General features: G+C 44.2%; 1 protein-coding gene across 2 annotated transcripts in view; it reads right to left on the bottom strand.

Annotated features, from left to right (window-relative positions):
• The window catches only part of KSR2 (kinase suppressor of ras 2), an 868,249-nt gene that overhangs the window by 166,191 nt on the left and 676,289 nt on the right, over window positions 1–25,769 (bottom strand). For both annotated transcript variants that reach the window (XM_063964329.1, XM_063964330.1), the window contains exons 13-14: window positions 14,373–14,421; window positions 7,978–8,345 (exon numbers count right to left, since the gene is read on the bottom strand). In XM_063964329.1, the coding sequence (XP_063820399.1) occupies window positions 7,978–8,345; window positions 14,373–14,421 (417 nt within the window). The remainder of the gene's footprint in view (window positions 1–7,977; window positions 8,346–14,372; window positions 14,422–25,769) is intronic.

Below are 25,769 nucleotides of genomic sequence, written 5' to 3'. Positions count from 1 at the left end.
ACCTGGGTGTCACCCTCGGAAGGGGTGACACCAAAGTACCGGCTCTTCAGCAGTGACAGGAGCCAGCACATAAAGAGCCAGTACTGCACTCAGCCCAGTCTCTGGGGGAAGTCAGAATCTCCGGGGATGCTGGACACGCCTTCCCCGGAGTGAATAAATGGATACCCCACTGAGACCACACACCCCTTTTTGTTAAGCCACACTCCTTTTCAGGCGGCCATGCCAGAGGCGCGGGAGTAGTAGTGCAGAGTGTGCACCGGATGTCATCACACCTAGTGACGCCCCTGCCGCAGTGTACAAACATGCAGCTACTGAATCAGGCCCAAAGTCCACAAGGTAGCATTCCACGTTATTAGTAATTTATTACCAGTTATTTATATATAGCGCACACATATTCCACAGCGCTTTACAGAGAATATTTGGCCATTCACATCAGTCCCTGCCCCAGTGGAGCTTACAATCTATGGGGCAGATGTATTAACCTGGAGAAGGCATAAGGAAGTGATAAACCAGTTATAAGTGCAAGGTGATAAACGCACCAGTCAATCAGCTCATAACTGTCAATTTGCATATTGGAGCTGACTGGCTGGTGCGTTTATCACCTTGCACTTATCACTAGTTTATCACTTCCTTATGACTTCTCCAGGTGAATACATATGCCCCTATATTCCCTACCACATGTACTGTACACAAACACACATTTACGCTAGGGTTAATTTTTGTTGGGATCCAATTAACCTACCAGTATATTTTTGGATTGTGGAGGAAACCGGAGTACCCGGAGGAAACCCACGCAAGCATGGGGAGAATATACAAACTCCACGCATTTAGGGCCATGGTGGGAATCGAACCCATGACCTCAGTGCTGTGATGCAGTAATGCTAACCATTACACCATCCGTACATGGATTCACAACTGCTGAGTACTCATCTAGCAGGTACTGTATCTGTAAACAAGTTCTGTATTGGATTTCAAATCTACTGAAGGACAGCATATGACAAGAGCCTGTGGTTTCCTACACAATTTATAATGAATAGGCTGCAGAGGTTTAATATTAAGTGAATAGTTGGTTAGTTTTACAAACAGTACTGTATGTGTTTGTATATGCAAGTCTATTCACTGAGAAGAAGGGTATGCCAATTCAATAATACATTCAATTGCATTCCCTCATGGTTTGTAACTAATGAGTCCTAGATGGTTTACATTAATCTCAATGAGGAGAGGAAATGACAAGTGGTAATAGACCTACGGTGTCCGATTAACTATTTATATGCCACAAAGCACCAAGCCTCCAGGCACAAGATAGAATGTGCTGTGATTTTATGATACAAGAGTAAAACAATAAATGGTGCTGAAAAAATCTTGGAACCATCTATGAGTGACATCACATTGATTGTTAAGGAATTATTTGATAGGAACTGTTCATTAGTTGCAAAACATATTCAAACTAATTTAAAGCAGTTAAATGGGTAGACTGTGTATCCGTGCTGGGCCCTATCCTTTTCAATCTTTTATTTATTAATGATTTGTCAATTCCTGCAGATAATCTCACAGGACACAGCCTCCTGGCTAGTCTTACTAGGTGACAGCTGATATAAGAAAGATAGATACAGGCCAAAGTCACAGCAGGCAGCTCAAGTTTAACGACAAAGTGCAATGCAAAGTCAGGAGCAGAGAGCGAAATGGAATAACAGGCACTGAGGTCACAACACAGCCCCCCCAAAAAATACACAGTAATTCAGCAGCAAATGTAGGATCATGTAATTAAGGTACAGAGGCCCTCATTCAGTATGCGACGAAGATTATAAAAACTCACAAACGATCGTTTTGTAGTAATCTGCGCATGTGTAGCGGGCACAAAGTGCGTGCATGACCCCTCACAGTGCGATTGCATCCCGGAAGGATTCGATCACACTATGACAGCAGCAGCCATCGGAGGGGCATCGATGCGGCATTGCGGGGGCTTGGTCCGGACAACGCAGGCATGTCCGAACCATTTAGGGGTGACCTCATGATGTCACACACGACTGCTGCAACGACAAAAATGCTGGCACTGCGTCTGAGCAGGAGGTTTTCCTTCATTTCTGATTCTGCGATGCGATCACAATTGATTTGCAATTGCATCGTACAACAGACAGAGGTGGATTTAGATCTCATGGGGCCCTAAGCAAGACACCAATTTGGGGCCCCCCTTTCTCAAACTATCCATAGTCCATCCAAGTACGGACCTAATTCATGACTGCACGCTGTGGCCGGCGTTCACGTAAGTAATCAATTATCGGCAGACTGAGCATGTGCAGTAATCACACTACGCATGTGTCAAGGGGCCTTTGTGATCTCGCTCACAGTGAAGGGTGTGTGTGTGTGTGTGTGTGTGTGTGTGTGTCAATCTCCACAGTTATTGCTATGTAGCAATACAATGCAACTGTAAAGCCCCCCCCCCCCCCCCCCCCCCCGAGTCAGTGTATGTGTATTCCACTCTGCAGAATTTTAATTTTTTTTTCAAAATGTTTTCCTCAGTTCTCAATTAATTTGAAGTACCTTTAATAATTAAAGTGCAGAGACTTGGTAATGTAATAAAAACGGTCATGAATGCTTATTCCTGTGAATTGTTAATCAAGGCACAGACAAGTTTACAAACATACCCATCACCCCAGTCACACACGGTGCAATAATCTCATTCTATAGTAGATATTAGCAGCTAAGTCTGCTTACAAGTATCTGTCAGTAGGCTAAAACATGAAGCTGCTAAATGTTGATGAGGCTTACTTGACGTAGAGGATGACAGGGAGAGCCACTGAGTGACAGGGAGAGGGTGACAGGAGAGAGAGGGTGATGGGGAGATAGTGACGCAGAGGAAAGGTAGAGGGTGAGGCAGTGGGTGACAGGGAGGGAGTGGGAGACGGATAGGCAGAGGATGACAGTGGGTGACAGTGAGAGGCAGCAGGTGATGCTATGGAATGGGTGACGGGGAGACGGTGATGCAGGGGATAGAGGGTGAGGCAGTGGGTGAATCACCCAGGCATCTCTAGGTAAGGGGCCAGTAAGTTTGTTTGGACCAGGCTAACCATAAGTAGTATTTTTTGTTGTTGTTGTTGTTACTTCTGAGTAGAGCTTGGCTAATATAGACAATGAATGGTAAAGAATATTTCCCATCTAAATTTTGCAAGGAGCCTTGCTGTAAGTCGCATGTTTTGTGCTAAACTGCATGCAATTTAGGAACTATAAACTACCACACATCAACAGCGAACAAAGTTTTCCCGATTCAAACCACAGGAACTAAATCCTGTGGTCTGAAAGTGAAAAACCACCACTGATACGTGGCTGATTGCAAACCTCTTTTATTTCACAATAGAGGCAAAAGCCCAAAGTTGGTTGCATTTTTCATTAGAAACTCAGAATGATCTATAAACGTGAGCTCTTCTGGTGGGAAAAGGAGGAGAAAAGCAGACCAGAGACAATTTTTGACTTATTCCATTTTTTAACTTAATCTCCCGAAACCCAGATATATTGCATATCATCAATAGTTGTTGGAAGGTCACTAGATGGCACCTCATCCTTTATTGCCCTAATGTATCAACCAAAGCTTCCATTCCATTACGCGGATGGGGTTCAGAAATGGAAAGTATATTGAACACAGTTGTAGTGCCCTGTGTAAGACATATGTGTGAAAAGAACTATTAAGCTGAATGAGTTCATTGTTTTCCCACAAAATCAGAGGTGGCCTGGCCTTGTCCAGCTAATAATGATTGAAGGCTGCTTTAGCCTATTGACTGTCGAAATATCCCTATTATGGCAAGTTGGTGTTGGAATATGTAGAATGGACATTTTCTCTCCTTCAATATGAATCAGACATACAGAAGCTGGAGCAACACTAGGGCCTGAACCAACAGGAGCACATGAAGTGTATTAATGTGGAAAGACAGACATACTGTAGCAAAAAGGGAATACTCTGCTCCAATTTATACTGACATATTCTACTAGCTGGAAGACGGCATCAACATAGAGACTGGTAACAGAATGTCAGCCTGGTGCTTGGCCTGGACAAGCTGTCATGGAACATATCTGAGATAGAGCAACTACACATCTAGCAACTGATGCTGACTAAACAAAGTATAATATGATTACTGGTCCTCACCAGAGACCCCTGCAACTGAATGATAAACTTTGCTGCAAAGAACACAGGTCACGGCTGATAGACAGAATAAATGTGGATACAGACTGAGTTCATGGTAGGCAGCTCAGATTCAAAATCCAATCAATTTAATGCAAGCTCAGGCAGCACAGATGAATAAAAATATAAAATATTAAAGAAGAGGATAAGAGTCTCAAGCAATCAGACCTATACAAGCAACCATATACTGTAAGTACAGTACACAGGCAAGTGTGGAAATTGTTTCTTAGGCAGAGTTACTTAAATAAACTGTATGATGTCATGTGCATGTACAGCTATGCACTCAAACACACATATTCATAAATGGCTAGAGACTGAGTAGTAGTGAATCTTTTCAGATGCATGGACAGGTAAGTGACAGATAGACCGTTAGAAATGACAGAATAGTGCAAAGTCCATGGTCAGCAGAAAGACATTGTTAGTGAGGGCTAGTGCCATGCTGCATTCATCACATCAGGAAATGTGTATGCACATGCTGATGCCGGCCTCCCCACCGGGTCCTGCCGCCCGCAAAGTTGCTGGGTACACACATCAAACACACAACAGCCACCACCTCAAGACATGTGAAGCCCCAGAAGGCCAGGCGCAGGAGTTAGCGTGCTAAGGCTCAAACCTTAAATTATGCTCAAGGTGTTCGGGGATTCTGATGTTGCCTTCCTCTCTGAGCAGGAAGTGCAGACTTGTGTGCAGCAATGCAGCAGAGAACAAGAGGAGGCTTTTGGAGTAACTTGCCAAAGTAAGAAATGAAGTTGAGTGAAATAGAAGAGTAGGTGTTCCTCGCCAGAAACCTTGGTGGCCTTGCTAAATTTTGCTATGGGTGTCCAAGTTTCCCTGTATGCCCCTGTCCCCCAGTTTTATTTGTTAAGAAATTAATACTTGGTTAATTCTCTGTTTTGTGGGAAAAGTACATTTCAGAACATTGCTGATGTCCATCTCCTTGATATAAATGGAGATATAACCAAGAGATAAATTATACATCTATTTTCTCAACATATGTGATCATTAATGGTATGCATGTATTTCTGAATGGTAAAAAGTATGAGTTTGGCCAAAACTTGTACATCCCTTTTCATCGTCTTTATTACTAAACCCCATTGGATAAAGAAAAAAGCATAGTAAGGTGAAATATAAGATTTGTGATCAATAATTCTCACAGTGGTCATATGTGTGTGTGCTCCTTCCATGACATAAAATACCTGACATTTCTTTGGGCAGCTGTCAGATTCTGCATCCAAAAACAAGTGCTGTGGGAATGTCACTGCTCTGTTCAGCAAAACGAAAGAGGCCCTTCATGTGCGTTTTTGATCAGGTTTCACTTTCTCAGGCATCACCCAAAGGGATAGCTTCAGAGACATTTCCTCTGCACACGTTCAGCATTCACAGAGGAATAGGGACATTCTGCCAATTCATCAACAAATAGGAGAAACCTGACAGCTATAAATGCCTCTGGAGAAGGCTACAAATTGATAATTGATATTTATGACACAACAAATTATTTTTCAAATATATTAACAGTACATGCAGTTACTAAATGATCAACTAACCCTTGTGAACATATAAAACTTGCAGTGAAACCTCACAGAAACACCCAAGAATAGCCTATAACGGAGAGCATGTTTTATCAAGAGAGAAGAGCATGTAGGGCAAAGCCAGTATCTTACATATACAGACTAGAACTTCTGCTCCCACACAGCAAAATCATTCTTCCCATTGAGACCAATTGAGATGTCTCTCCAACAGGCCTGTTATATATACATGTAGACTATGAGGTTCAGTACGGAAAGCCGGAAGCCGGGATCCCGACAATTGAAATACCGCCGTTGGGATCCCAATTGCGAAAAAGCCAAAACGGGTGAGTAAGGGGGTGCTATACCCTCTCCCCTATCTCCTATCCCTTACCCTCCTTACCCGCTTAACCTCCCCGTTAGTGCCTAACCTTACCATCCCCCCTAAGTGACTAAACCTAACCTCCCATCCCCGCTGCCTAAACCTATCCCTCCCAGCCCGCAGCCTAACCCACGAAGGGGGGGTGCCTAACACTAAACTCCCCCTCCCTTCCCTCTAACCCTCCCGGGGCGCAGCCTATCCCTAACCCTCCTCCCACAGCTTAAACCTAACCTCCCTCCAACACCCCCCTCCCCCCACATCCCCACCCCCCCTTCCCCGCACTTCCCCCTGTGGCTTACCTCTTCACTAGCGCGGTGTCAGGACATTCGGCATCCCAGCTGTCAGGATTCCAACACCGGTATGTCTGCCTATTTGGAATACCGGTGTCGGCATTTCGAATAGTGTCAGGATTCCGGCATCGGTAATCTGCCTGCTGGGATCCTGACTGCATCCCAAGAAATATGCTACAATATGAATAGTGGTAGCATAGGGGACCAGTGTGCGCATGTGGTCTGCCTCTCCAGCCTCCATGTACTGTGGAGTCTGATTGGCTAAGAAAGCTGATTGTCACTTCACCCACCCATAAGGAAACTATTGTCTCAAGCTACTCCCCAGGTCTGTGACTCACATACATGAAATAATGCATGCTACAGTACATATACATGTTAATTCATTTTGTCACCCCTTAAATAACCTTGTTTCTTCAGTCACCGTGCTGCCAGTCAGTCTGCTCACAATTCCAAGCCCTTTCATTAATATCCAGGTTACCATATAAACAACACTGAAAAAGTACTGTTTTAAGAAAAAATCCATAAACATATAATTATTTAAGATTTCCTTTCTTTGTCAAAACAGACAACTATCTGTAGCAATAATAGCCTACTGAAGTAATATACAGTATATGTTCTCATTATTGTATTTGGTGACCAGAAGTCTCTCTATGTTATATCAATCACCAGGCACTCAGCATCTCTCAAAAGTTATGTCCCTTATTGCTCTTTGCCTTAGACACCCCTCCCTATAAAGCAGGCAGTGGTGAGGTGAGCGGGGAGGGGGTGAATTTAGTTTTGTATAATGAATGCTTAAGGAGCTCTGGGTGGGAGCTAAGCATAACACAAACTGTGGTGGTGGGGAAGCAGGACGTTATACAAGTGGGGGAGGCACACTCCCTCTGGAGCAGAGAGTGTTTCTTTTGAGCCCATAAAGTTCTTGTTACGCCCATGATATGAAATGCATAAAAATGTACAAAACATATGAATATTTATACTGTAATACTGTCTAACTAGAAGCTTAATGAAGATGGGAACACAATAACTAAATATGTGAGGATCACCTGGTGTTCATAATAGTATAATGAGTTTATTAGAATTGATGGAAAAAATACAGATCTAATAAAACTATGAGATCTTAAGGGTAATTTGCCTCATAGAAAGACCTCCTTTACCTTGTGAGTGCATTGTCTGTGGATGAGGAGCTGGCATGCACACCCCTCCAGGGTTTAGTGAGGTTGCCAGTGACAATCACTTGGAATGCTTGGGTAGTTGTGTTTTGTCCATTTGACTCTTGGCTAGAGCAGTCACACCAATTCTAGCGTACACTGGGGCCTTTTAGTGTGGTTACAATGTAACACATAGAATACAGTAATCTACCAAGGGAACTTTCAAAATGCCCAATAATGATCTGTAAGATTTTGATTGATTTATTATTGGTCATGTCTCTTGTTCTTAGCTATGCAAATTGTAAAACATCACCAGCAATATCATAGCATTTGTGGCTACTGTTAGTGAGCTGATCTGTGGTCACCTGTGAATTCTGTATGGGCAGAAGGAAGGAAATTGATTTTTACCCCATGAGATTTAGGTCCCATATAAAATGAACCTACAATAAATATACAAATAACAATAAAGTGATATTACCTGGTGATAATTGCTAGGTGTGGAGGGCTCATGCAGGCCCCCATGAAGAGTACCACATTCTCATGCCGCGTCTGTCGGTAAGCCATCACCTCCCTTTTAAATGCTTTTAATTGGTCCTCATTATCCCGCTCAATGTCAATGAGTCTAATTGCCACTTCTCCATGCCAACGTCCATGGTACACTAAACCAAATCGTCCTTTGCCAATCATCTCCCCAATTTCCAGCTGTTCAAATGGGATGTCCCACTCTTGCAAGAAGATGCTGGTTTGACTGGCTTTGCGGGGGAAGTTCCTGGCTGACAGCAGCAAATGGTTCATCTCCTCAAAGTCATCCTCAGACTCCTCTGCTTTCTCATTACTTTCTTCATTCTGGTGAGAAAATGTTAAAGTATTAAACCATGAGGGGAACTAACACTGTAAAATAAATGGTGAATGTCAGTGTTTCCAAATCAAGTCCTCAGTGAACCCTAACAATGCATTCTTTTCAATCTCCTTGCTGGAGCACAGGTGTATTCTGACTGATGCATTTTAAAAGATCCACAGGAGGTACTAATTATTTCACTTGTGAGCTGGTGTTATTTTGCTTGAGACCTGGAAGACATGCACTATTAGTATTCCGTGAGTACTGGATTATTTATTTACACACACTCACACTGATGCATGTGCAGGACGACTGCCAAGCATGTGCAGTACGGGTCCAAATCCAGAAGCAAAGTGATAGTGTCACTGTGCTTCCAGCCATTTTCCTGGGCAGGATGCTTTTGCAAATCTATGACCTGGTGCCACCAGCAATGATACATGCAAGCAATCATTTACATTACTGCATTGCAAATTGCGTTTAGTTACTGTACTTAAGGTATAATTTATATGTGATACTTACTCCCTTAAAGTGATTAAGTAATTAAAGTGGTAATACTTAACTAACTTTTCAGTCATATTATAGGGAAAGTTCTCTATACCTGAATAGGCAGAAGTTGACTGAGAAGGTTAATGGGTTTGAATACTTGCTCTGCAGAAATGCACAGTGTTGATTGGGGGATTTAGAAATAGCGGCAGAAAATGATGTCACAGCAACTCAAATGATAGCAGTCTCAGATTCTTCATTTCTGTGTTAGCACTCATTAGAATACTATTAACGATGTAGAAGGGGCTTCAGCTGTCTCTGGTTACATGCAATCACATTCTCACCACCCAGTTCCCATCCCCATGTGTTTAGAGTTCTGTACGAGACAATAAAATGTGGTGAATTAGTCCCATATGGATAGTGAAAATTTGAGGGCGGGAATTGTGTTGGTGATGGCCTACAGTATGTTTGGGGAGGGACCATATCAGGGAGAGTGATTGAGTTTTATTAGAATAAATCATAGATGTGTATTTCATCAGGCTAATTCTTTCTCTTACATCTATTTTAACAAAAAGAAAGTTGTCAATATCCATGTGATGTCTAAAAGCAAGAAGCAAGGATAACCTAATTTCTAAAAGAACAGTAGAGTGACATGACCAGGCCACAAGGGCGGACTTGATGGACATTAGTTTGTAGTGTGGTCAACTAAAAACATGTTGATTTAAGAGTAGAACCTAGTCATCTTAGAATAGTGAATAATAAATGTGAGAGGTTGGTTACAAGACTCTCCAAGAGTCATACAAATGATAGGATTTCAAAAGACTTAAATGCTTTCTGCAGAGAGCCTTAAGGGGCCAGTTCTACCAATTGAGTAGTTTAACACTTTGTTGAAAATGTAACTCATGAAAATACCACTTGAATGAGTCAGAACAAATCAAGAGCTTTAGCCAAGAAAGCACCCTGGCCCCATTGTGCACGTATAGATTAGCTATGGCTACAAGACAATACTGAAAACCATCTCCAGGGTAGGCGGCGAAGGGCCAGTCCCTCTCTCTATGGCTTCTCTATGGGAATTGGGAGGTTGGCTGTGCCGCACATAAGATGCAACCTCTTGATCTAGACCACAGGTTCTCAAACTCGGTCCTCAGGACCCCACACGGTGCATGTTTTGCAGGTCTCCTCACAGAATCACAAGTGAAATAATTAGCTCCACCTGTGGACCTTTTAAAATGTGTCTGTGAGTAATTAATACACCTGTGCACTTGCTGGGTTACCTGCAAAACATGCACTGTGTGGGGTCCTGAGGACCGAGTTTGAGAACCCCTGATCTAGACCATTGTAGGCGCTTATTAGCCATTTAGTGACTAACACTCCTGCATTGGTACTGCATACACACCTACACAATCGTCAGCCATTCACTCGATAATGGGAGAATGGGCGATGATTGTGTACTTTAGGTGTGTGTCCAACTTAAGACAATCATCAAAAACCGTTGGGTTCTGGAATCTAGGGTAATTAATACATTTGTGACCCCTAAGGTATCAACTTTGCCACCCCAATGCGACCAGTATAATTGCATAGGTCCATGTATTATTATTTTTTTCAAACACTTTACATTGGGGACTCTTTTAGTACATTGCTCAGAGAGCACCTACAATTCTCCACAGGGTTGTGCTATTGCCATGACTGTGCAAGAACAGGCAGTAAGGTGTATAGACAATAATGTGCAATAAATCAATAACAATCACTTTACTGCCAACCTCATTGGCGAGATAGGCTCCTATAAGAGTCACCATCTTGGTAAGGGTTTTATAAAAGGGAACAAAAAATAATTTGCTATTGCCTCAATATGTGATAATTTTTCATGTTATGCTTTATAGGTATAATATACTAACAATCAGAGTCGGATTGGGGCCTGAGGGGCCCACCGGGGGGATTCTGTTGTATGGGCCCATGCTTAAGGGTGTGGCCAAGCTCCAGTGGGAGCGTGGCCAGCCACCACAGAGGTTTGGATAACCATTACAGAGTACATGTTCTGTGCCCCTTTGTAAATGTATAATAAACCAAATTCTTGTGAAGTATAATGTAATATATGCATAATGCATAATTCAAATGCACTAGGATAGAGTTTGGAACCTAATCCCTAGAGGAGGAGGGTGGCCCACAGACAATGGGGCCCACCAGTGGTTCCCCTTGTTCCCCTGTGGGCCAGTCCGACCCTGTTAACAATTACAGTACTTCAATCTCTTCTAGTGAGGATTCCCCATTGACCTCAGACAGTAGGAATAAACTATTAAAATAAAATTAACAGTGTATTTGTCGACTACAGTTTATTTCAGGACTAAAATTATACTCAAATTTAGACTAAAATAAAAACAGAGATCCACTGACTTAACCTTAACTAAAACAAAGCAAAAAAAGTGTCTAAGACTAAAACTAAATTTAAAATCCTCGTCAAAATTTGCACTGGAAGTTTTACATTTTAAAAGAATATTTGTGTTCTAGATATTTTCAAAAATTTCAATATTACCTGCTATGAAGGAAAAAGTATTGTGTATTGTACTTATTTGTTCTAAGAAACTTAAAGCACCAATTTGTACATGATATACTGTATAGGAGTCCTATGGTAAGTCGGACTCAGTATGTAAACATATTCTCAGTCTACTTAGCCTAGATTACTAAACACATACACCAGGGGTGGGGAACGTCCAGTCCACGGGCCGTATAAGGCCAGCACAGCCTCTTCACCCGGCCCGCGGCTCACCTAACCCAGGAGGGAGATGCCGGGTGCCTACTGAGATTGTGCTACCAGCGGGCGCCTGGCTCCTTCCCCTCAGTGGCAGCCGGAGGCAGGAGCTCACTCCTGAGCTCCTGCTTCTGGTTCAGGCAGTGTGCGACTGTGAGGTATGGGAGAGATATCATGATGTCTCTCCCATAGTTCCAAGGAGCGGGCCGCCAGATGGAGGGCAGCATGGTCCGGAAGCAGAAGCGGGGCTGGTGAGCATTGTGGTTTTTTTTTGTTTGTTTTTTATGTGTGTGTGCAGGCTGCGCTACCAGGGTGTACAACTACTGGGGGCACATCTTCTGGGGGTACATCTTCTGGGGGCACATCTACTGGTGGCACATCTACTGGGGGTACAACTACAGGGGGCATATCTACTGGGGGCACATCTTCTGAGGGCATAGCTACTGGGGGCACATCTACTAGGGGCACAACTACAGGGGGCACATCTACTGTGGGCACATTTACTGTGGGCATAACTACAGGGGACATATCTACTGGGGGCATAACTACTGGGGGCATATCTACTGGGGGCATATCTATTGAGGCATAACTACTGGGGGCATAACTACTGACTGGGGACACATGTACTGGGGCATATCTACTGGGGGCATATCTACTGGGGCATATCTACTAGGGCATAACTACTGGGGGCATAACTACTGGGGCAGGTTAATTTTTAAGTTGATAATTTTTGTATGGCCCACGAAGGATTTTATAAATATCAAAATGGCCCTTGGTAGAAAAAAGGTTCCCTACCCCTGACATACATGGTCAAGTAACCATAGTAGCTGACGTTTACCTCTCATATCAATGGCACATGGTGCTCTAAAGTTTTCACCTCAGTTATTCGCAATGCTGCCATTTGTCCAGTCAACGATACACCTTCATCACAGCAGCATGCGAACAGTTCACAAACTGCGCAGTCTCAGAAATACTGCCACACTTGGCCCAAAAGCAGATAATTATTATACCTTTTTGCAACTTGGATTAAATCGCTCCTTTTACCCATGATAGCAACGAGTGATATGTGTGTAGGCGGCCTATCACACACCACATATACCCATGAAGCCAGTCATGACATACATCATGGGCTACACGCTGCCGACGTCAAATGTAGGAGGTGGTCATAATAATTTGACTTAACAGTGTAGTTATACTGTAGGTATGCAAACTTCTCAAGGGAATTTAAGGGAAATGCTCTTCAGAAAAATCCATTAGAGTATCATTAATCTGCAGAAGTTTTGACTGAAACATTGACTAAAATTATACTAAAATGAAAACTGATTAAAACGAAGAAAAGAAAAAGACTAAAATGTGGCTTTAATCCAACTTAAATTTTAAATAAGCGACTAAACTAAATTGAAAATTCTTGTCAAAATTCACACTGATTGTAAAAGTCGCTGTTTTCTTTTGGTTTTGGAGGATAAAAGGCTCATCATATCATGATTTATTTTTAAACCTGTGGCTGTCTATATGGACCGAACAGGACCCTCGCCATATGAGCCCCTGAGGAGCACCTTAGGTGTGGAATCATTTGGTGAACTAGGTTTTTATGTTGGAAGGTTTCTCATTTTTTATTTTTTATTCCGTGTCTAAGTTTTTTTTATTTTATTAATTTTTCCATTGTGCACTACTAGTACCAGTGAGCCCCAGATGACAGGCCATTTAAAGGTGATTTGGGCAAGCTTGAAGCACGGATCTTGCACCAGGAGATAACAGGCATATATGCTGCTGCTTCCACCTCTGCTGTACAATGTAATTAGTGTTAACATGCTCTTACTGTTCTGAGGCTATGCTAAGTCTATCTATCACCTCACTCATTCCACCTCTCTATGGGGGTCATTCCGACCCGATCGCTCGCTGCAGTTTGTCGCAGCGCAGCGATCGGGTCAGAACTGTGCATGCGCCGGTGCCGCAGTGCGCCGGCGCATGGCAGTCGTCGTTGCCTAGCGATCGCCACTGAGGCAGAGTCGGTCGCTGGGCAGGAGGGGGCTGGACGCGGTGTTAAGCTGCCGTTTAGGGGAGGCGGTCCGGCCAATGCAGGCATGGCCGGACCGTTGGGAGGGCGGGCCGTGGCGGCTGCATGACATCTCACGCAGCCGCTGCGGCCAGCAGCAGCGACGAACAACTCCAGGCCAGCCGCAGGAGCTGCGCTGGCCGGGAGTTACTCCAGAAATACAAAAGCATTGCCGCTGTGCGATGCTTATGTATTTGTGTGTGTGTGGGGGGGGGGGGGGCGGACTGACATGCGGGACGAACTAGCCCTGTGCTGGGCGTCCCCCCGCATGTCAGGGAAGATGATCGTAGCTGTGCTAAATTTAGCACAGCTACGATCAATTCGGAATGACCCCCTATGTGCAACACGCATATACATCTCAATCTGCATACAGACCAAGATGCTCTTTATCTCACTGCACATGTGCAGTACAGAAAGAGCATTCTACACTTCCTGAACATGAATTCCATAATGCACATCATAATAACGAATGTCAAAAAGATTCACTAACCATAAATGGGAAATAACTCATCACTGCACCTGCAGCATATTTTTTCTTTAAATAAATATCCAATCTATGGCGCCCCTGGTGGCTGTGCTGTTGTGGATTGTCCAAAGTCTGCTAAAGCTAAATAGTAATGTACAGCTCAGTCCAAAGAGAGTACTGAATGTTATTCATGAAATAATATTATGCCACAAAAATTGATAGACAAGGAATATAACATGAAGTCTTGCTGCACGTCAATAAATTATATAGGTTGACTATATTACCTCAGATGTTGGTTCCACTTCAATTTGAAGTACTGGATTTCCTTCATTACTGGAACAAATAATAAAAAAATAATAAGTTATAGAGACTGATAGCTGGCTGATCTCATAAGAACAGGGACATTCAAATAAGAGAACATGCGACTGTCTAAAAAAATTCTTGCATTTACTAAACAGATTGACATAACCAGGCAGAGATTGGCAAGTGTGAAGATGTATGTATCATGCTGAAAACATTGATGCAGCTAACAAATAAGTACTTCAGTTAAGATAAATACTTCACCATAAATGTTTTATCTCCTGTGAACTACTGCTTTCATTACATCTTACCTTGGCTCCTTCAAAATTACTTTTTCAAGGACCTGTTCTGTACTCAAGGCCATTTCTTGGCCAGTCAGTATTTACCTGTAATTAATGTCAGGCATTGGGCCCACCAGTGATCTCCAACTTCTCTATTCTATTTTTGTCTTAAAGTTGGTGGCGGTACAGGGAATGTCCTCCAGTATATAATGCGTGAACTCTTCATTTACAGCCTGATTGAAAGCTGCATGCTCACATTGTAATTATGGATGAAATGCTTATATTTGCTGGTAGTCAGAGTTGCACATATCTATTTAACTCCTAGACTAGCTGCTCTTCCTTCTGTGTGATCCAGAATGCACAGTAAACCGGTGTAGAAGGATGAGTGGGGCCAATAAGAAAATATTTATATATGGCCAGCTTCATAGCATCCACAAGCAAATGCCACATCCACCTTCACAAGTGACTGATAAAACATTAGCTAGCACAATAAAGGTGGAACCAGAACTTCCTATGCAGCTGATCCAACAAGATAACACAGTAGAAGAGAACACAACAGAGGAGAAGACTAGTCCCCACATGGAACTGACCCAGTGTGACCTTAGTAGAGGTAAAGCCAAGCCACACAATTTCCTAACTGAATAAGAGCTGATACATATACTTTGTCCACCCTGCACTGTGAGTACAGGTTGAGTATCCCATATCCAAATATTCCGAAATACGGAATATTCCGAAATAAGGAATTTTTTGAGTGAGATAGTGAAACTTTTGTTTTCTGATGGCTCAATGTACACAAACTTTGTTTAATACACAAAGTTATTAAAAAATATTGTATTAAATGACCTTCAGGCTGTGTGTATAAGGTGTATATGAAACATAAATGAATTGTGTGAATGTACACACACTTTGTTTAATGCACAAAGTTATTAAAACTATTGGCTAACATCACCTTCAGGCTGTGTGTATAAGGTGTATATGAAACATAAATGCATTCTGTCCTTAGAATTGAGTCCCATCGCCATGATATCTCATTATGGTATGCAATTATTCCAAAATAGGGAAAAATCCGATATCCAAAATACTTCTGGTCCCAAGCATTTTGAATAAGGGATACTCAACCTGTATATGAAGGGTAAACTTGCTAAACATTCGTGACCTAACACAATAGGGGAGCAGTCTGTCACTCACATGTAACGGATCCAACACAATTGAAGGGATGCTTTGCATCCACATATACTGTAACTAACCTCATATGGATCAAATTTAACAGAAGATAAGCTAAGCGTAGATATGCAACTATGTGCGACTATATATATACTCTCCTGAGGTCCCTGTTTATAGTACCTGCTCTGCTAAGGCTGACTTTATATAAATGACATTTCTAATTTTGGATACAAATATTTAGATTGTAATACTAGCTGCAGACATCTGGTGACCTCAGCCGTGCTTATAACTGTACATAGTTCCTGGAATAACATTATTTTAACAGAGAACAAAAACTCCTACTAGGGATGGTCATCAGTGGGTAATTAATCGATGGTACCATTGATGGATAACATTGATGGTGTAAAACCAATGGTCACCCCTGCATTACTGTAAAATGAACTGCCTGCCAAACAGAGCCAGGGTTCGTGGTTTCGTGCTCTGACACTTTGATAAAAAAAAAGAAATTGGTAGCACTTAACCATCAATGGCGGGAAACCATCTGGTTCTCCCCCATCGACTGTAAAAGTATTTGACATTGGCCATATACCATCGATGATTTTGAAACACTGATGGTCGATGGGAATCCCTAACTCCTACTGTACATCATGCCACCACCCCACCTCATGAAAAGACAGCTTTCCTTGATGAAAAACAGGTACATAATGAACTGGATACAGACACATATACTGTAGCCAAGTGTTGAGATGCAATTAATTTACCGGCTGTCGGGATCCTGGCGGTCAGGAAACGGATGCCGGAATCCCGTCAGCCAGTGAAATGCTACCGGTCGGAATTCCGACCACAGCCCCGAGTTCCTACTCAGGTGGTGGTCCACGCTACCACCTGAGGGGGAATATAATAGTGTGGCTAGTGAAGCTCGCCAACAGGCCCAAAGCGTGGCAGGCACAGTGAGCGGGATTCCAGATGTCGAGATTCTCCTGACCGCTGGTATTACATACTGGACCCGTCCAGTTAGTGTGACAAAAAATACTCTTAATCTATTGGAAACGTTCTTTTCTCTGACGTCCTAGTGGATGCTGGGACTCCGTAAGGACCATGGGGAATAGCGGCTCCGCAGGAGACAGGGCACAAAATAAAAGCTTAAGGATCAGGTGGTGTGCACTGGCTCCTCCCCCTATGACCCTCCTCCAAGCCTCAGTTAGATTTTTGTGCCCGGCCGAGAAGGGTGCAATCTAGGTGGCTCTCCTGAGCTGCTTAGAATAAAAGTTTAGTTAGGTTTTTTTTATTTTCAGTGAGTCCTGCTGGCAACAGGCTCACTGCATCGTGGGACTAAGGGGAGAAGAAACGGACTCACCTGAGTGCAGAGTGGATCGGGTTTCTTAGGCTACTGGACATTAGCTCCAGAGGGACGATCACAGGTTCAGCCTGGATGGGTCACCGGAGCCGCGCCGCCGTCCCCCTTACAGAGCCAGAAGAGACGAAGAGGTCCGGTGAAATCGGCGGCAGAAGACATCCTGTCTTCAGACTAAGGTAGCGCACAGCACCGCAGCTGTGCGCCATTGCTCTCAGCACACTTCACACTCCGGTCACTGAGGGTGCAGGGCGCTGGGGGGGAGCGCCCTGAGACGCAATATAACAGTATATAACTTAGGTGGCAAAAAGAATACATCACATATAGCTCCTGGGCTATATGGATGTATTTTAACCCCTGCCATTTTTACACAAAAAAGCGGGAGATAAGGACGTCGTGAAGGGGCGGAGCCTATCTCCTCAGCACACAAGCGCCATTTTCCCTCACAGCTCCGCTGGAAGGACGGCTCCCTGACTCTCCCCTGCAGTCCTGCTTCAGAATCAGGGTAAAAAAGAGAAGGGGGGGCATTTTTGGCAGCAAATAACGATAATAACAGCAGCTATAAGGGAATAACACTTATATAAGGTTATCCCTGTATATATATATAGCGCTGGGTGTGTGCTGGCAGACTCTCCCTCTGTCTCTCCAAAGGGCTAAGTGGGGTCCTGTCCTCTATCAGAGCATTCCCGGTGTGTGTGCTGTGTGTCGGTACGCGTGTGTCGACATGTATGAGGAGGAAAATGATGTGGAGGCGGAGCAGTTGCCTGTGTTGGTGATGTCACTCCCTAGGGAGTCGACACCTGACTGGATGATTGTATTTAAACAATTAAGTGATAATGTCAGCAATTTGCAAAAAACTGTTGACGACATGAGACAGCCGGCAAATCAATTAGTGCCTGTCCAGGCGTCTCAGACACCGTCAGGGGCGCTAAAACGCCCGTTACCTCAGTGGGTCGACACAGACCCTGACACAGATACTGAGTCTAGTGTCGACGGTGACGAGACAAACGTAATGTCCAGTAGGGCCACACGTTACATGATCACGGCAATGAAAGAGGCATTGAACCTTTCTGACACTACAAGTACCACAAAGAAGGGTATTATGTGGGGTGTGAAAAAACTACCAATAGTTTTTCCTGAGTCAGAGGAAATAAATGAGGTGTGTGATAAAGCGTGGGTTTCCCCCGATAAAAAACAGCTAATTTCTAAAAAATTATTAGCATTATATCCCTTCCCGCCAGAGGTTAGGGCGCGTTGGGAAACACCCCCTAGGGTAGATAAGGCGCTCACACGTTTATCTAAACAAGTAGCGTTACCGTCTCCTGATACGGCCACCCTCAAAGAACCAGCTGATAGAAGGCTGGAAAATATCCTAAAAAGTATATACACACATACTGGTGTTATACTGCGACCAGCAATCGCCTCAGCCTGGATGTGCAGTGCTGGAGTCGCATGGTCGGATTCCCTGACTGAGAATATTGATACCCTGGATAGGGACAATATTTTGTTAACTATAGAACATTTAAAGGATGCATTACTATATATGCGTGATGCACAGAGGGATATTTGCACCCTGGCATCAAGAGTAAGTGCTATGTCCATCTCTGCCAGAAGAGCGTTATGGACGCGACAGTGGTCAGGGGATGCGGATTCCAAACGGCACATGGAAGTATTGCCGTATAAAGGGGAGGAGTTATTTGGGGCTGGTCTATCGGACCTGGTGGCCACGGCAACGGCTGGAAAATCCACCTTTTTACCCCAGGTCACTTCACATCAGCAGAAAAAGACACCGTCTTTTCAAACTCAGTCCTTTCGTTCCCATAAGTACAAGCGAGCAAAAGGCCACTCCTTTCTGCCCCGGGGCAGAGGAAGAGGAAAAAGACTGCACCATGCAGCCGCTTCCCAGGAGCAGAAGCCCTCCCCTGCTTCTGCCAAGTCTTCAGCATGACGCTGGGGCTTTACAAGCAGACTCAGATATGGTGGGGGCCCGTCTCAAGAATTTCAACGCGCAGTGGGCTCACTCGCAAGTGGATCCCTGGATTCTACAGGTAGTATCGCAGGGGTACAAACTGGAATTCGAGGCGTTTCCTCCTCGTCGGTTCCTGAAGTCTGCTATACCAAAGTCTCCCTCCGACAGGGAGGCAGTTTTGGAAGCCATTCACAAGCTGTATTCCCAGCAGGTGATAATCAAGGTACCCCTCCTGCAACAAGGAAAGGGGTATTATTCCACGCTGTTTGTGGTACCGAAGCCGGACGGCTCGGTGAGACCAATTTTAAATCTGAAATCCTTGAACACTTACATAAAAAGGTTCAAATTCAAGATGGAGTCACTCAGAGCAGTGATAGCGAACCTGGAAGAAGGGGACTATATGGTGTCTCTGGACATCAAAGATGCTTATCTCCACGTCCCAATATACCCTTCTCACCAAGGGTACCTCAGGTTTGTAGTACAAAACTGTCATTATCAGTTTCAGACGCTGCCGTTTGGATTGTCCACGGCACCTCGGGTCTTTACCAAGGTAATGGCCGAAATGATGATTCTTCTACGAAGAAAAGGCATTTTAATTATCCCTTACTTGGACGATCTCCTGATAAGGGCAAGATCCAGGGAACAGTTAGAAGTCGGAGTAGCACTATCTCAGGTAGTGTTACGTCAGCACGGGTGGATTCTAAATATTCCAAAATCGCAGCTGATTCCAACGACACGTCTACTGTTCCTAGGAATGATTCTGGACACAGTCCAGAAGAAGGTGTTTCTCCCGGAGGAGAAGGCCAGGGAGTTATCCGAGCTAGTCAGGAACCTCCTAAAACCAGGCCAGGTCTCAGTGCATCAGTGCACGAGGGTCCTGGGAAAAATGGTGGCTTCTTACGAAGCGATTCCATTCGGAAGATTCCATGCAAGAACGTTTCAGTGGGATCTACTGGACAAATGGTCCGGATCGCATCTGCAGATGCATCAGCGGATAACCCTGTCGCCAAGGACAAGGGTGTCTCTCCTGTGGTGGCTGCAGAGTGCTCATCTACTAGAGGGCCGCAGATTTGGCATTCAGGATTGGATCCTGGTAACCACGGATGCCAGCCTGAGAGGCTGGGGAGCAGTCACACAGGGAAGGAATTTCCAGGGCTTGTGGTCAAGCATGGAAACATCTCTTCATATAAACATTCTGGAACTAAGGGCCATTTACAATGCCCTAAGTCAAGCAAAACCTCTGCTTCAGGGTCAGGCGGTGTTGATCCAATCGGACAACATCACGTCAGTCGCCCACGTAAACAGACAGGGCGGCACGAGAAGCAGGAGGGCAATGGCAGAAGCTGCAAGGATTCTTCGCTGGGCGGAAAATCATGTGATAGCACTGTCAGCAGTGTTCATTCCGGGAGTGGACAACTGGGAAGCAGACTTCCTCAGCAGACACGACCTTCACCCGGGAGAGTGGGGACTTCACCCAGAAGTCTTCCACCTGATTGTAAACCGTTGGGAAAAACCAAAGGTGGACATGATGGCGTCACGTCTAAACAAAAAACTGGACAGATATTGCGCCAGGTCAAGGGACCCTCAGGCAATAGCAGTGGACGCTCTGGTAATGCCGTGGGTGTACCAGTCAGTGTATGTGTTCCCTCCTCTGCCTCTCACACCAAAAGTACTGAGAATCATAAGAAGGAGAGGAGTAAGAACTATACTCGTGGTTCCGGATTGGCCAAGAAGGACTTGGTACCCGGAACTTCAAGAGATGCTCACGGACGAACCATGGCCTCTACCTCTAAGAAAGGACCTGCTACTGCAGGGGCCTTGTCTGTTCCAAGACTTACCGCGGCTGCGTTTGACGGCATGGCGGTTGAACGCCGGATCCTGAGGGAAAAAGGCATTCCAGAAGAAGTCATTCCTACTCTGGTCAAAGCCAGGAAGGACGTAACCGCAAAACATTATCACTGCATTTGGCGTAAATATGTTGCGTGGTGTGAGGCCAAGAAGGCCCCTACAGAGGAATTTCAACTGGGTCGTTTCCTTCATTTCCTGCAAACAGGACTGTCTATGGGCCTAAAATTAGGGTCCATTAAGGTTCAAATTTCGGCCCTGTCGATTTTCTTCCAGAAAGAACTGGCTTCAGTACCTGAAGTTCAGACATTTGTAAAAGGGGTGCTGCACATACAGCCTCCTTTTGTGCCTCCAGTGGCACCTTGGGATCTCAATGTGGTGTTGAGTTTTTCTAAAGTCACATTGGTTTCAACCACTTTCCACTGTGGACTTAAAATATCTCACATGGAAGGTGTCGATGCTGTTAGCCTTGGCTTCAGCCAGGCGTGTGTCAGAATTGGCGGCTTTATCATATAAAAGCCCTTACTTAATTTTTCATTCTGACAGGGCGGAATTGAGGACTCGTCCTCAATTTCTACCTAAGGTGGTTTCTGCATTTCACATGAACCAACCTATTGTGGTACCTGCGGCTACCAGGGACTTAGAGGACTCTAAGTTGCTTGACGTTGTCAGGGCCTTGAAAATATATGTTTCCAGGACGGCTGGAGTCAGAAAATCTGACTCGCTGTTTATCCTGTATGCACCCAACAAGCTGGGTGCTCCTGCTTCTAAGCAGACGATTGCTCGTTGGATTTGTAGTACAATTCAGCTTGCACATTCTGTGGCAGGATTGCCACAGCCAAAATCAGTAAAAGCCCATTCCACAAGAAAAGTGGGCTCATCTTGGGCGGCTGCCCGAGGGGTCTCGGCTTTACAACTTTGCCGAGCAGCTACTTGGTCAGGGGCAAACACGTTTGCTAAATTCTACAAATTTGATACCCTGGCTGAGGAGGACCTGGAGTTCTCTCATTCGGTGCTGCAGAGTCATCCGCACTCTCCCGCCCGTTTGGGAGCTTTGGTATAATCCCCATGGTCCTTACGGAGTCCCAGCATCCACTAGGACGTCAGAGAAAATAAGATTTTACTTACCGATAAATCTATTTCTCGTAGTCCGTAGTGGATGCTGGGCGCCCATCCCTAGTGCGGATTGTCTGCAATACTTGTATATAGTTATTGTTACAAAAATTCGGGTTATTATTGTTGTGAGCCATCTTTTCAGAGGCTCCTTTGCGTTTATCATACTGTTAACTGGGTTCAGATCACAAGTTGTACGGTGTGATTGGTGTGGCTGGTATGAGTTTTACCCGGGATTCAATATCCTTCCTTATTATGTACGCTCGTCCGGGCACAGTATCCTAACTGAGGCTTGGAGGAGGGTCATAGGGGGAGGAGCCAGTGCACACCACCTGATCCTTAAGCTTTTATTTTATGCCCTGTCTCCTGCGGAGCCGCTATTCCCCATGGTCCTTACGGAGTCCCAGCATCCACTACGGACTACGAGAAATAGATTTATCGGTAAGTAAAATCTTATTTTTTTCATTATTGCATTCGTTCCATCACTAATCATTTCATAAATAGTTAAAATCATTATTTATTTTATTAAAGTCATCATACTACATCAAAAAACTGTCCTGGATAAACAAATGTAAAATTGTATACAAAAAAATCACTAGTGCAGAGATTAATTGATAAATTACATTTTAGTGACACAAGATGAAAATGGACATAATCAATGATATACCAAAAATAAAGCATAAATAAAGGTAAAAATGTAACTTTAATACTGAAACGCGTTTCACAGTGTCTGACAATATAGATAGCAATGATAAGTGATGATACAGAAGGTTTGGTTACCTACCATACAGTTGCATTATAATACATATACCCCTAAATGAGATTCTTTAGGGTCAATTCAATTCAATACAATGTGCCACTGACCATCGTCATGATGAATGGTTGCGCACATATCAGTCATTTACGGTAGGTTGTACATCAAGTTTTCCTGTACAGGGGAGTACTTGCGACCCCAATGTCCGCAATGTGCCATTCCAGATAGCACATTGTGCCCTTGTGCTCAACTGAATCGCCCCCTCTGTCTTATCTGTCTGAAAACTGGTAACTGTACCCAGCATGGACAGGCGTGTCTGAGTATGACTATTTTGAAATACAGCTTTGAGACACATTAATGCATTTCATATGACTAATTCAAAAACTGTGCAGGTCTTTTACAAAGCTTAGCAGAAGTTTCCCTAGCGCAATATCAAGGTACGTGTATCAAGTGCCCTGACATGTGGGAAGGTGGAAAAATCTTTAGGAGTTGCACTGTTAAAAAATATCTATGTGACATAAAATGTTTTATCATAACCCCTTGCAGTAATATAAACATTTCAGTTTTTTAGTACAATATTACTCATTTCCACCTAAGGTATTACTGAACAGTTCATGACAGTGATAATATATCAGGACATATTTTATCACATGTGCATACCTTCCAACTGTCCAGATTTCAGTGGAACAGTCCTGATTTCAGAGTAACCTGATATGTGAGGTGGAGGGTTGGTAGGTATTCCACTGAGGTAGGTAAAATTTATTAGATTGCTCTGGTTGCACCTAGAAATATGCTTCTTCATCAATATTTTATTGATGCAAAAAAGGTCCTATGCACAGGTTCGGTACTTAAAATGCAATAACACGGACAGCGAGCCACAAATCCTCAACCTGTAATAGTAAAAACAGTGTTCCAGGCTAATTAGCAAATGTTTGCTAACTCTGGTTCATACTCTGTTGTGGCATTGGACATAGGCGGCCATTGTTTTCAGTCTGCACATGTGTCTGAGCCACACAGCGCAAACGTTTTGATGTTTACCATCGGGAGTCCCAGAACAAATTCAAACACATAGGTTGGCAGCCTCAGTGGGCATTGTTGGGAGGTAAGAGGGGGTGGCTAGTCAGATGCAGGCGTGTACCTGCTAGTAACTGGATCTTTTGTCCCAGACTTTGCTGGTGCATATCCAGTGGTACAATCAATGTGCAACCAATGTAGTGTCGTTGTATGCACAGCGGCGGATTAGCGCCGCAGCTGGTGTACGTCTCAGTAGTAAGCCCATCAAATGCGGCAGAAGCATACAGGTACAGTTGTGCTGTGCACAAAGACACTTTCGCGGCTTAAACTGCATCCACCACTAAATCAGGCCCTCTTGAGGCAGCACAAAAACAGTGTCCTTTCCTACCTCCCAGCTCTAGAGCTATTCCTGTTTCTCCTGTGCTTTGATGCCTAGAGCAATTAATGACATCTGGACCCCCAGAGTGCCACCTGTGATACCTCAGTGGTCCTAGACTAACAGACTGACCCTTGCTAATTATACTTTAATATAAACTTAATAAACTAAAACCCCCATCATCACATTACTAAATCTAAAAATAGGATCTTGATAACCTACTGGTAAATCCTTTTCTCCTAGTCCGTAGAGGATGCTGGGGATGACATCAAGACCATGGGGTATAGACGGGATCCACAGGAGACATGGGCACTCTAAAAACTTTTCATTGGGTGTGAACTGGCTCCTCCTTCTATGCCCCTCCTCCTGACCTCAGTTGTAGGAACTGTGCCCAGGGAGACTGACATTTCGAAGAAAGGAATTACTTAACTAGTGGTGAGATATCTACCAACTCACAACCTCAACCATGCCGCACACATGGCATTCAACATAACATGAACAGGCATGAACTAATTGCAGCAACATGCTGAAACCAAGATAACACAACTTGTATAACTGTAATAACTAAACTGCAGGTAAAGTACGCACTGGGACGGGTGCCCAGCATCCTCTATGGACTATGAGAAAAGGATTTACCGGTAGGTTATCAAAATCCTATTTTCTCATACGTCCTAGAGGATGCCGGGGATGACATCAAGACCATGGGGTCTATACCAAAGCTCCAGTATGGGCGGGAGAGTGCGGATGACCCTGCACCACCGATTGACCAAACTTGCGGTCCTCATAAGCCAAGGTGTCAAACTTATAAAATTTAGCAAATGTGTTAGACCCTGACCAAGTAGCTGCTCGGCAAAGTTGTAATGCCGAGACGCCCCGGGCAGCCGCCCAGGATGAGCCCACTTTCCTAGTAGAATGGACCTTCACCGACTTCGGTACCGGCAAGCCTGCCATAGAATGAGCGTGCTGAATTGTCCCTCTGATCCAGTGCGCAATAGTCTGCTTAGAAGCAGGACACCCAATCTTGTTGGGAGCATACAGGACAAACAGCCTCTGTTTTCCATAACTGAGCTGCTCTTGCGACATAAATCTTCAAAGCTCTAACCACATCTAGAGACTGTGACTCAGTGAAAGTGTCAGTAGCTACTGGCACCACAATAGGTTGGTTTATGTGGAAGGACGATACCACCTTTGGAAGAAATTGTTGACGAGTTCGTAACTCTGCCCTATCTTCATGGAAGATCAGGTAAGGGCTCTTGTGAGACAAGGCCCCCAACTCATACACCCGCCTTGCGGATGCCAAGGCCAAAAGCATCACCACTTTCCAAGTGAGAAACTTCAATTCTATCTCCTGCAGAGGTTCAAACCAATCTGATTGAAGGAACTGCAACACCACATTAAGGTCCCATGGTGCCACTGGAGGCACAAATGGAGGCTGGATGTGCAGAACCCCTTTCACGAACGTCTGAACTTCTGGAAAGGAGGCCAATTATTTTTGAAAGAAAACTGATAAG

The sequence above is a fragment of the Pseudophryne corroboree genome, chromosome 1 (genome assembly GCF_028390025.1).
Source record: "Pseudophryne corroboree isolate aPseCor3 chromosome 1, aPseCor3.hap2, whole genome shotgun sequence".
Taxonomy (NCBI): Eukaryota; Metazoa; Chordata; class Amphibia; order Anura; family Myobatrachidae; genus Pseudophryne; species Pseudophryne corroboree.
This window is presented reverse-complemented; position numbering and strand designations above follow the sequence as displayed.